General features: G+C 40.0%; 1 protein-coding gene across 2 annotated transcripts in view; it reads left to right on the top strand.

The window, feature by feature from the left end:
• The window catches only part of ZSWIM6 (zinc finger SWIM-type containing 6), a 123,098-nt gene that overhangs the window by 95,589 nt on the left and 13,862 nt on the right, over positions 1-13,647 (top strand). For both annotated transcript variants that reach the window (XM_060235933.1, XM_060235932.1), the window contains one exon: positions 1,282-1,417. In XM_060235933.1, the coding sequence (XP_060091916.1) occupies positions 1,282-1,417 (136 nt within the window). The remainder of the gene's footprint in view (positions 1-1,281; positions 1,418-13,647) is intronic.

Here is a 13,647-nt window from a genome sequence, read left to right as displayed (position 1 = left end):
GATTGTAAAAACATAGTCTATTTTATATTGGTTAACTGGATGACTGGCGACCAGTCCTTCCATCTTAGCTTGAATCTACCTTGGAGAGTTATTGTGAGGATACAACCGGGGAAGGGAGCCTGTATATGCAACTCTGAGGTACTTGAAGCTAAACAGGGTAGTAGTTCGCTATAGTCATTACTCATGACAACATTCATGTCATTTGTTTGAATGGTTTTGTAACCCTGTTCAAAGTAGTGGTATTTTCTAAAAATATATCCAGTCTGGCCCATACTTTAAAGACTCTTTAAAGAACAAGCGCTTGGATTTTCTTTAAGGTTAACACTGCATTCCAGATTCTTTACATCAGAGGATAAAATCTTGTAGCTTATTTTCAGGTGACCCTTTAGGTTTTCCATGGGATCATTAGGGGTACACAGTTACCCAATCTTGTAGTGACTGGCAGTTCCTGAAGTCTGGTTCTGAAGTTTAGATGTCAGCTTTTAAAAGAGATTCCCAGCCTATACACTGAAATAATAAGAAGCAGGGTGCTGGGGTGCATCAGTACTGTGGCACTTACCTCATTAGGAGAGCATTTTTATCTCTGTAGAGTTTGAGGTTAAAATAATCTTGTATCTCCTGTGAAACTGCAAAGCTGACAGAATTCAATAACCTTGGATTCCCAAGAATAAATATCCCTGTGAAGCTTTATTCCCATGTCCTCATCCACATTGTATCATTTGGCTACATTGGAGGGTACTGTGGGTGGCTTCATAGGCTGGTTTTGATATGTGGTTGAAAGGCTTCCTAGCCTATTGTTAGCACCTTCGGCCTTGGCTTATGGTCTGGGTCAGTTTTCAGGTTCTGATTGTTCATGTTATGCCTATCATGGCAGTAGCTTTAATGTCCACATGTGGAAACTTTGTTTTCCAGTAATGAAGTTGCTACATTTTGGACACTTAAGATCTACCATATCAAATAGCCTGTTTTTCAAATTCTTTCCTAATGTATGAGCTAACACATGCTGCTTTAAGCTCTGGGCTTTCTGAACCCTGCAAGAAAAGCTATAGCCAGGCCACCTTACTTTGCTTCAATAAGATATATTTATCACCGCCGTTTTCTTTTAGTACTGCACATTACTTAGAGGACACCTCACCAGAGAGCTTATTTCTCTTCACTGTGAGTGTATTTTTCTTGCAAGGATTATTACAATATTTCTAGCTAACTTTTAGTACTCACGCATGTTAAAGCTACACTGTTGTTAATAAGGCTTTGTTTTTCCCCCCTCCCCTCTACTCATAGCCGGGCCCTATAGCGGTCTGGGTGAAATCATTCATCGAGAGAGTGTTCCAATGCACACATTTGCCAAGTATCTCTTCGCCTCTCTCCTACCTCATGATGCTGAACTGGCATACAAAACTGCACTGAGAGCAATGCGGTACGTGGTGTTTTTTTTCTTGTTTTTAAAAAATCCCGAATCTTTTCAACTCTAGTCCAACTATGAGTCTTTGCTCATGGTTATTGGGGGGAAATGTTTCTGCAAACAACTTCAAGTCCACTAGAGGTTTAAAAAAGGTGACAAGTGACAAACAACAGAGCCATTTCAGTGGTGGTAATGTTTTTGTGGACTTCCCTTCCATTACAGACCAACCAGTAAGTTCCTTTGTGGCTTTTCCAAAGACTACTTCCAGGTCTTCAAAAAGGTTTTGGAGAGTAATCCTAGCATGGTGGATATGTGGCATGTGTTTTATTATCGGTGGTGTAGAAGCTTTATATAGGCTTGAATGGTAATCATGTATGAAATTATTCAACATTTTTATTCCTTGCATACCTGATGACTTATTTTGTCCATTTGGATGGGTATACATTCAATATCTAGTAGGAACTGCAGAAAGGTTAAATCATAAAGTGCCAAAATTAGGATTATGTAAACAAGACAGCAGGACCATGGCGTAATTATTGTAGAACAAAAGAGTAGTAGCACCATGTAAATACTATCACAGCAAAAACAATCTTAGAGGTTGAAAAGCAATATTTGTACTGCAGTGGTTATCAAGACACAAACATTCAAAAAAATTGTGGTTCATATTGTGAATTCTCCAAAATTTTTGAATGTTTGTGTCTTAATAACCCTTCCAATACAAATATTGTTTTTCAAGATAGTTTTTAAAAAGACTAAGTTTTTCAAAAACTAAGTTTTTGCTGTGATAGTATTTACATGGTGCTACTAGTCTTCTACAAAATTAGGATTACAGCTGAACATCGGGAAGACAAAACTAATGACTAATGAGTTGCACAGCTTTAGTGTCGATGATGAAGAAATCGAAATTGTTCAAGGTTTTCTATTCCTTGGTTCAGTCTTCAGCAAAAAGGGAAACTGTAACCAAGAAACCAGAAGGAGATTGAAGACTGGGAAGGGCAGCCATGAAGGAGCTAGAAAAGATCATTAAGTGTAAGGATCTGTCCCTGGTGACCAAGATCAAGATAATTCATTCCATAGTATTTCCCATCAGTATGTATGAGTGTGAAAGTTGGACAATAAGGAAAGCTGACAGGAAGAAAAATGATTCATTTGAAATGTGAGTTTTATGGATACCAAGGACTGCCAAAAAGACAGATAAGTGGGTTCTAAATCAAATCAAGCCTGAAATCTTCCTAGAAGCTAAAATGACCAAACTGAGGGTGTCGTCATTTGATCATATTATGAGAAGACAAGAGTCACTGGAAAAGACAATAATGCTAGGAAAAGCTGAAGGCAGCAAGAAAAGAGGAAGACCCAACATGAGATGGTTTGACTCAAGGAAGCCATGGCTCTCAGTGTGCAAAATGAAAGCAAGGCTGTTAAGGACTTTCATTCATAGAGCCACCATAAATCAGAAGTGATTTGATGGAATTTTACACACACACAGGCTACAGACTGGCTTGAACAAAGGCTTGGATCCAATTGTGTGTTAGTCACTGAAGAATGACCTTTTTGACAATAAGCAAAAGTTACCTTCTCTCTGAAAGTGAATTTGATGATCAGTTCCATGTCAACCACTGTATGAATTACTCATAGGTGGGGGTTTGAATTTTAAACTGCTTTGAAAGTCAGCCTGGTTGAAAAGTAGAATATAAATGTAAGTAGAGCTTCACTCACAGCATGTGGCTTTCCTGCCTCCCTCTTCCAGCCTTTGCCTCTTGCACTTCTGAGGGTCAGGAGGACCTCCAGGAGCAGTATGGAGTGTTGCACCACGAGCTGCAGCAGGAAGGGGGAACTGGTGCATACTCCATTCCCTCCCCAAACAAGTGGCAGAACCATTCTGGTCTTTTGAAAGGAGAGGCTTGAATCCAAGTCAGAGGCTTTTGTACTTGAGAATCAACTTTTGCTCTGGTTAAAGTTATGGCGTAGCATATGTTTAAATGTTCTTCTAAGTTCTCAGCTTTCTAACTCAGACTTCATAAGCAGAGGAGTTAAAAGAAAATATGGAAACCTTCTGCCCAAGGCAGTTATAAGTCATAATGAAAGTCAAAAATAGCCCCGACATTTGTCTTTTTGAACACACATTTGATGTGCGTGACAGCAGTGGCCAAATCGAAATGTGTATCGCAATAATGCTTGGGAGAGACCTGCCTTTGTAGACTTCCTGTTGCTGTCATGTAAGCTGCTTTTCTCCTTGTGGTTCTTTCTATGAAGAAGCCTCTGAAACAGCTTGATGTTTTCTCTCCTTTTTTGTAGTAAATCACAGAGCCATAACCTTCTGAATTCATTCAAGTTAGCAGGCTTAGAACGGTATAACTCTGCTTAGGGTGGTTCTTTTCTATTGCATCCCTTCGTTTTGTGGGGTGGTAAGGGGGGATTTTTTCTTTGGTGTTACGTGATCCAGTCTGGGAAAATACTTCTTTACCTAGTGCATAATTAAAATGTGAAATTTGCTGCCGGAGGATGTAGTGATGCTCACAGGCTTAGATAGCTTTAAAAGAGGATTAGACAGATTCATGGAGGATAGGTCTATCAGTGTCTTCTAGCCATAGTGGCTAAAAAGAACCTCTACATTCAGAGGCAGTAAACTTCTGACTCCCAGTGACAGGTAGCAACATCAGGGGAATATCTCAGCTTCTGTGCCCTGTTGTTGGCCCTCCAGAGTAACCGGTTGGCCACTGTGTGAGACTGGATGCTGAACTAGATGGACGTCTGGTCTGATTCAGCAATATTCTACTTATGTTTGCCAGCCAGCCTTGGGTATATCCAGTTAGAAAATTAGAATTGAGGTGTGCCATGGCACTACAGCAGGTCTTAGGTCCCCATTGCTTGTAGTTGTAGGGAGAGGGCATGTCCCAAGGGACTGTTGAATCTACAAGCTTCCTCCTTGGACAGCTGTTAGTGTGCAAATATTTGATCAGGTAATACAGACAAATCCTTTTCATTTTTTAAAACACAATATATCAAAATAATAAATCAAAGTTTTAAAAAAATAAATATCACAAGAGACTATCTTGGATGCACTTGAAGGTTTGGCTAGATTCACTACAAGCTACTAATATATGTCGAACTACCAAAAATAAACCACAGTATTCCATTGAAGCCACTGAGAATTGCCAGAGTATGAGTTGAAATGTTTTTACGTAAAGTACAAAGTTGAAATGTTCTTAAGTAACACTTCATGTTCATTAAGAAAGGGATGATGAGTTTCATCCTTAATCTGCTTCAGCAGTTACCTGTCAACATATAGGGACTCCATTTCTCATAAGAGATCATGGATATAGCTTCAGTCATTTGTGCAGCCCAAGAAATTGTGAACTGCCACTAAAAGTGATAAATGCAGCCTGCTGAAGGTTGCTAAAATTCACATTTGTACATGGGGTACTTAAGCCTGTATTTACTTGTACTCAAATTTTCAAGTTCTGTGACCAAACATTGAAATTCTGCAACCTGGTCAGTGAGGGAAATAAAGCGAATTATGTATGATTTGCAGCTCTTTGTGCTGGACATAAATTTTGCATAGTTTCTCAGGAACAATAAAGAATTATACAGTTCACTGAACACCTGCCTCCAACCAGTAGAAATACTCAGCCACCACCTTGGAAGCCTAATATGGGACTGCCACACTCTGGTCTCTGAAGCCCTGAGAATGCTTTAGTTTACTTGCTAGTGGTGAGTGCTGTAGAACACACTCCCATTGGAGATCAGAACCTTGTGGGACCTATTACAATTCCACAGAAAAATGGAGCTGTTCCACCAGACTTTTGGTTGAGGGTGGTGGATGGGCAATTCATCTTGGCCTTCCCTGCTCTCATTGGCTGCATGGTCTGTGCCGTTGCAGTGTTATAGTGCCCTTTCTGACCAGCCCTCCTTACGAGATCAACAAAGCATTACCAGGCAACAGTATTTTACTGATGTGTTGTGACCCACCCTGACCCTGCTTGCAGGGGTGGGCAGAATATAAATCATCAAATAAATAAATGCTGCTCAGATTAGCAAAGAATGCTGTGATGCAGTGCTTTTTTTGAACAGGAATGCAGTTCCTGCTGGCATGGCATCAGAAGGTGTGGTCTAATATGCAAATGAGTTCCTGCTGGCTTTTTCCTGCCAAAATGATGATTTCAGGGGGTGTGACCTGATATGCAAATGAGTTCCTGGTGGGCTTTTTCTGTGAAAAAATCCCTGCTGGGATGCATGACTGCCCATTTTTTTAAGGTTCAGAGGGGTAGCCATGTCGGCCTTCAGTGGAAACCTGGATTTGTGTTCAGTAGCACCTTAGAGACTGACAAGATTTTTTGGGGTATAAGCTTACAAGATTCAAAGCTCTAATGAAGGGAGCTTTGGAAGCTTATACTCAACCTTGGTGGTCTCTAGGGTGCTACTAGACTCATATCTATCTCATTAAAAAACTTCATTTATATCCTGCCCCTCTCCTCAGTGGGGAGCTGGAACAGCTTAGAAGCAACTGCTTTAGTCAGAAGTCAGATGCTGTGGCACCGAATACAACTTGTGCTCAATCACAGCTTTACATTAAAGACATTTACTCAACTGATAGCTGCTTTCTTGGTAAAGCAAGATGAGAATTTACAGATATGTGGCTTACAGTGCAGTCTTAAATGGACTTGCACCCTTCTAAGCACAGTGACTTCAATGGACTTAGAAAGGTATAACTATGCCTAGAATTGTGCTGTTAACCTTCTGTATGTAATGCAGTCTCTGCTGTCTTTTAGGGGATCCAGGAGAACACCTCACAGACTATGTTACACTTAATTTCCCCTCCTCCAAGTATTATCTCATTTTGAAATGCTTCTGTAGATGGAATCAGTCATTGCCTTGCAGCTGAGAACATAACATTACTTCAATTCCCTGTCATCAATGTTTGTATCTGATAAAAGGAACTTTGACTTTTGAAAACCTAAGCTCTAAAAATATTGTTGGTCTCTGAGGTGCAGCTTGTCTCTCATCTAGCTTGTCTACCCTGGACCAACATGGCTACACTCAGAAACAGTCTTTGTAGTGTAAATCTTGGTCTATTGTGAACTAGTGGATCTAAATATATGGTGAAGACTTCCTACCCCTCAAGCCACCTCTGCCACGGTAGCGTGAAGGAAATTGCCCTTGTGGCACTCTAAAGTTCTCTGAACTGTTTCCTACACTGATGTTAGAATTTTAGAAATTTGCCTAGGGGGTTGTTAGCACTGAGAAAGCAATGGGTAAATGAAGGTTCCCAGAGCAACTCAACTCTTAAGTAATTGTATTTTCAGTACACTGGTAAGAGACATATACATTTTCACTTTCAGACATTTGAAAAAAAGTATTTTGACAAAAATCTTGTAATGAACGTGTCATTGATCTCTACCATCTAAATATGGCCTCCCAAACATTTCACTGAGATTTAAAACCATTTCCCATGTGTGGTCATTCTTGCCATTTCTTGTATTGTATAACTTCATTCACTTCTGTTATATGCCAGATAGTGTTCAGCTGAGTAACACTACTCTGTGTGTGTGTGTTGGTGTCCATTTCCTTGCTAAATTAATCTCTGATGCAGTCAGTGGGTGTATGTAGATTTATATCTTGTGAGAACATAGCACTGGAGCACCAGAAACAGTTATAGTCTCGTTCTAATAATGTGTGGTAACTCAATTTCTAGGTATTCTTGCCTACTGTCTGTTCATTGAGGGCTTGTTTTGGAACAGGTAAGAAGCAAGAACACTGCAAATAACTTCAGGTGGCACACTTTATGTTAAAAGTCTGCAATTAAACAGACCAGTTAGGTGTTGAACAGAGATCAGCTGTACCTAAGCACTTGGTAAAAATTGGAATTGCCATCTTGATTGGCTTTCAGACTTTTTCCAGACCTCCAAACCAAACTGAAAAAATATGGGTTTCCCAAAAGTCAAGTCAGCTGGAAGATGGTACTAATCTAAGGCCTCAGCTGGGGTATCCTGGGCTCAGTTTTGTTTAATTTGGGAGGAGGAGAGGGGAATGCATGCCAATTTCATGTGCATGGGGTAGCATCAGAAGTGAGCTCTTGCACTCTGTAGCAGTCACTGTTGCTCAGCTCTGCAACCATGTGGCTTGGAAGAATTGTTCCTTACTCTGGGAGTCAGCATCCTTTTCCAATTCAAAAGTCAAACTTCATCAGAAGTTCAGGTCCAGAGATGCAAATATAGCTGTTAGTAAGAAAGCCTATTCACATAATTGTAACTATACAAGCTAACACTACTGAAGATTGACTTGTTGCTTTAATAATCCGTAAAGTTTCTGCAGCCGAAACACTGGCTGTCAAGAGTCCTTTTAAAAGAAGTGACACATACAAGGACTCATAATAAGTAAATACACACAGGAAAACTCTTTACAATTGTTTTAGTGCACTGGCATACATCTACTCATAGTTCACACTTGAATTACTGTCCACTTCATTTCCCTTTCTGTGATGTCCATAAAAATCTTGGTTTGCCATACTAAATTGCTCTAGTATCCCATCTAGCCCTCCAATACACCGTAACTCTTAAGATTTTATTTTATTTCTTTCAAGAGCCATATTTGGTTTCATAATTAGCTACTTTTGGTTCTGGGGCCATACATTGCACGCCCCTGTCTTGGCTGGTTCCTTGTGAACTTTTGAAATTCTTTATGGAATATCCTTGGGACTAGTCCTATGCTTTAAGGACAGCAGATTCAGTATTCCAGGTGTAGAATTGTTAATGCACAAAATTCTTCTCAAAATAGATTTTTTAAAAATTTCTGCCAGATATCTGAGCTTTGCCTTGGGTATGATGTATTAGAAGGTAATCAGGTTGGCCAAACTGTGGCTCAGGAGCCACATGTAGCTCTTTCACACATATTGTGTGGCTCTTAAATCCCCCACTGCCCAATCAGCCAGCTAGGAGAAGGCATTTCTCTCTTTAAATCACTTCTCCAAGCCAAGCTAGCCAGCAGCTTGGCATTTAAAGTTAAAGTTGCTTTCTTTCCTCCTCCCCTCTTCCCACCCCACCCATCTATTTACCTACCTTCCTTCCTTCCTTCCTTCCTTCCTTCCTTCCTTCCTTCCTTCCTTCCTTCCTTCCTTCCTTCCTTCCTTCCTTCCTTCCTTCCTCTGATGTTCATGTCTTGTGGCTCTCAAACATCTGACGTTTATTCTATATGGCTCTTACGTTATTCAAGTTTCGCCACCCCTGGAGGTAATTATGTCGTACAATCTTTAATGGGGAAGACAAGCCCTTTGGGGCAGCAGCTAGGTATTCAGAGCACCGTGGGTTGGATCCATGCTAAACATTCGGCTGATGGAAAGATTCCCCTCACTTCAGACTCCCTACAAATTCCCCTCACTTCAGACTCCCAATTTAATTTATTGCTCATGGAGCTCCTGAATGCCATCTGACCCAAAGACCAGCTTTTTGGAAGACTAGTGGGAGGAAGAAGCAGGTGGGTTTTGTTTGCCTGTTGAAGGTACTTTCTGCTAGTGGAAAATTCAGCCTGGATCCTTATCCCATTATGGTTTCAGAATATCTGTAATAGAGACCTTGCAATGGATTGTGTCCCCAGGCCCATCTGTTGCTTCAGGCCTGATTTAAACATGATGCTGGCAAGGCAAAAGCGTTTACCTGACCAGGTTTCACATTGGCATGCTGATTAAGCATGTGTAGCTGCTTTGCGTGGGTTGCAGCCCAGTTTCCACTTGATGCTGTGAGAGTGGAAAATTGCATGGGTCAACACTTTTGCCTTGCCCACATCACAGCTTAAATCGGATCTAGTCTGTAGCTAGGAAGTGAAATTTGGTAGTCCTGCGTTGGCTAGCTGCAGACTTGCAGATAAGTCCGTGCAAATTAGTAGCCCACTTGGCACACATTTGTCACAGGCCAAATTCAAAATTAGGCAGAAGATTTGCCATGGAACTCCTGGCTTCAAGGCCCCTGAGAAGACAAAATACATCATGGCAGTGGCCCAGTATCTTAAAACTTTAGATTTCCCTCCTTATAGGAGGGCTTTTACCTTGGCTAGATGTGATGCCATTCTATCCATGATTTTGGAAGGGAGATATAAGAAGATCACATACTCTGAGAAGAAAGCAGAGGTGGGAAAAATGGGACATGTCTTTTTCCGCTGCCCCCTCTATAAACAAATTATAGATAAGACAGTTCTTTCCCTTGTTGACAGCCCTGTGGTAGGGGTGGACCAGGTATGCTTAGATAAATTATTAATTGAAGAAATCTTGGTTATTACCAAGCTAACTGCTAGATTCTGTACACAGGCAATTCAAGTACACAATAAATTTCAAACCTGCCCTTTTGAGCCTTGACTTAGATTTCATCGCAAGGTCTACTATATAGTTCTTGATTTTTAGTTCTCAGGTTCGAATTTTAAATATGGTTATCTGAGATGTTATCTTATGTATTTTATATTTTATTCTCTTCCTACTATGTAATTTTATATAGATGTTTGCTGTATTTTCTATATTTATTTTAACTGGAGCTTAATTTTAATATCTGTATACCTGATAATGTTTTTGTAAGTTAGATCTGGTTGCTGACAACAACAACGACAACAATAATAGTAAACTGAACTAACTTGTAGCCCACTAATTCATAAACATTAATGGAGAACAGGTCAAGATGGCTAGCCATGTTAGTCTATCTGGAGCAGCAGAAAAGGATAAGAGTCCAGTAGCATGAATAATTTGTCTGCCAACACATTCCTTTATGGCTCCTGTAAAAAGATGTCTTTTGGAAACATCTGATGAAGATTACACCTCAGCTAAGTGACCTCAGTATAACTTTAAATGGAAGGGGGACCAAAGCAGGGCCTCCAAAGATTACCATAGTGATTATGTCCTTTAGGTATGCTGGCCTGAAAGTTGGTTGGGGCAACCAAAGTAGGGCCCCTGAGGATGAACAGAGTGAGTGGGTAGTTTTGTATGGGAGAAGATGGTCCTTCAGGTATGTTGGTCCTAGGTTGTACAGAGCTTTAAAGGTCAATAGCAGTACCTTGAATTGGGCCTGGAATCAGATTGGAAGCCAAGGCTGGAGTGATATGGTATCTATGACTCACTCCAGCCAGTGTTCTATGTGAAGCATTCTGTACAGTTTTGGCTTCTAGATACTTTTCTAGGGCTGCCCCTAAGTAGAGCACATTGCAGTAATGTAATTTAGATCTTATCAGGGCATGAACCGCAGTGGCAGGTTTTTGGGGGTTTTTTTTACCCAGGCAAGACTGCAGCTAGCTCACCAGCCAAAGCTGGTGAAATGCCTTCCAGGCCACCGCATCCAACTCTACATATAATGCTGCAGATTTGCCTTTAAGCATCAGTCCCTTCTGTGCACTGACTGCAGAGAGCTGGACTTAAAGTGGACTGCTTTTCTGGATTTTGGAATCTGAGTGTTCAAGCAGCTGTTCTATACCTAATTGAGTATTTTTGAATTGTTTTACTGTTTTTTTAACACAGACATGGAAATCCATCCATGCTTATACTGTTTAGGCATAATATGAGGTGGTTTTTGTTGTTGTTGTCTTCGAATGGCATGAATAAGGTTGTAGCTAATGCCTATGAAACTTAGGCAGCTTTCATTGCTTTGTTCCTTGTATATTTTTCAAGTATGCAATTCAGCTCTGTTGCATGATTTCTGTATAGTGCAGAGCTATACTGTTTTGTGCATTGTTCTCTAATTTCGCTATCTAGTTTTATTTACTAAATGTTTTATCACTTTTTTACTACACTGTTTTGTGCAATCTACTTTCAGTCCTTATAAAGTGAAGGCTTAACTGCTTCCCCAAAGTTGCTGTTGGCATGATTCTTTTGGCCTGTTAGTGGTGCATCTAAAATGCTACTTTTCATTCAGCACTCTTAATTTTAATCAAGTTTCATGTCTTGAAGATATTTGCTAAATAATTGAAAATTACCACTTGCTCTCTCAGAAGTCATGTGTGTTACTCCACTGAAGACAGGAATGTAAATTATAATATCAGCAAAAGCATGTGTATAACAACTAGATGACAGTGGCAAGTGTACCTTGGGTGTATATGCCAAATGTGAGCATTCCTTGAAAAGAACTCAACTGCCAGATTCCAACCTCCCCCCCCCCCCCAATTAAATCCTGCACTGTCACATCAGAGTTTGAAAGGAAAAAACTACCCCTTCAAACTCAACTGTTACAAAAGTTGCTCTTACTAAGGTACAAACTTATATGCAAATTCTAAAATAACTTAATGGATTTGAGGTGGAATCCAAGCTAGAGCTGAAACAGAGAGAAGTAACTAGCCTGGGTTGTTTTCATTATAGAGCAAATCATTGGTGGCAGTAGCCACTGGGCTCATGAAAACCAATCTGAACTCAAATTTTGAACAGCTGGCACAACTGAGTCAATAGGCAGTGTCTCAGTTCTCCAGAAAAGAAGACTGTTTCCCAGAAGTCCTGTCTGAGATCAGCAGAGAAACCTCAAAGCTATTTTCCTCTTTGAGTTCTCAACATCTTGAAAACAAGGCGTGGAAGCCAACAATTTAAACTTTGTTCCCTCTGAGGGGACAGGTTTTGCCCTGAGTTGCTCTTCCTTCAGTGTGTTCCCCAAGACCAACCGATCCTGCGAAGTGTTGGCAAATTTTTACTGCTGTTTGGAATCTTGTGTGACTGAAGGTCTTTTTATCAAAGACCTTCTACGCTTCTGATGTACAATTTCTGGGACTCAGTATGATGCATCCAGAATCCCTGCGTCTGCACAATCTGGTGCTTCAAGCATTCTCATTTATGGTGAACTCTTGCTTGTTGACATCCTTTTCCAGCTATCTTTCAATAGTGCTTTGACCTTTTGAAGGCTAAGCCTGCTCTTTATCATCATGGTAAGGGGTCAGTTCAGTGTGTGTGCGTGCGCACACACAGAGAATGACAGAGAAACCACTCTATTCTCATTCAAGCAGATTACAGTGTAGTCCCTTCTAATAATAGGTCTGTAGTAGGAGGAGAGAGAACTTGGTAGCTTGTCAGCTGGGTTGTCAGCTATTTCTGTTACATCTGCTATAGCTTTTCCAACCAACATCATTTTCTCTGTGTAGGTTTTTGTTCGTGTTCATTTTCCTGTGTGGGATTATTTTAAGTTGAGGTTTTGCCTTTGCAAACAACTAGTTTTATACATTTATTAAATATCAGACCTTTCTTATCTCCTGTACTCCCTGCCTTCAGTATTCTTCCACTGCGTCCTAGGAAGCCATTCCTGAAAGCCTCTCTGGACAGCATCTGATACAACACCAAAAATGCTGTGAGAGGTGGAGAGCTTTGCATGTGTGGAAATGTGTAAGAGTGTATGTATGAACATCTCTGGACACCCCCCCCCCCCATTTTCCATTTGAAAATAAAATAAGTTGCAAAACAGTATCTTGTGTTATGCTTTTCTCACTTTTATTTTAAAAGTTGAAGACACCAGCCTAATAACTGACAGGAAATCATTTAAAACGTGTGGACGTTTTGAAGCCGTGGGGGAAAAGCCTCAGGTTTTTCTTTTATTTTAAGGGAGGGTGGAATGGCAGGTTCAGTATTTTCCATTCAAACCTAAACTTTTTTTACTGATCTAAAAACTTAAAATGCATCATTTATAATTTAGCATATAAAATCATACTCTGTCATATTTTTAGAATTCAAAGGTATAAATGTCTTGATGTTAATTTAAACAAATGCAATGTATCTCATGCTTGAGTATTTCAAAAATGTACCTATTCTGCTTAGCACATGTGCTTTAAGTTTTGCCATCTAAGAGGGAGAGCAAATTAAAGATTTGAAAGTAGAAAATAAATTCTGCAGTAAGCAAAAGACTATTATTTGGACAGAAACCCTCATACAGTCTCAATAGGTAATTTCTAGCATATTTCGATATTACGTTAAACCTTATAACTTCAAAAGCACTGTTGTCTAATACTGTATCATCATTAAACCCATTATAGCCAACACTCCCTCTAAGTATGAAATCTTGTGAACAAAAATTCTGCTTTCTGAGCTACTGGCATTAAAGTTGTGAGCAAGTGATTTGGCATAAATTAGTTAGCTTAGAGAGGATGGTCCCAGAGCAAAGACAAAAATACGTGAGTCAGAGGCTAAAAAACAGAGCTAGCTCACACTACCTCAGCTTAGAGGGAACATTGATTATAGCCTATTAATTGGTGCCAAAATTATTTACATTTTTTTAAAAAACATTTTTCATTGGTGTGTCTTTTAGTGC

This window comes from Heteronotia binoei, chromosome 4 (assembly GCF_032191835.1).
Source record: "Heteronotia binoei isolate CCM8104 ecotype False Entrance Well chromosome 4, APGP_CSIRO_Hbin_v1, whole genome shotgun sequence".
In the NCBI taxonomy this organism is placed as follows: Eukaryota; Metazoa; Chordata; class Lepidosauria; order Squamata; family Gekkonidae; genus Heteronotia; species Heteronotia binoei.
The sequence above is the reverse complement of the archived record's forward strand: the minus strand, read 5'-3'. Positions and strand labels throughout refer to the sequence as shown.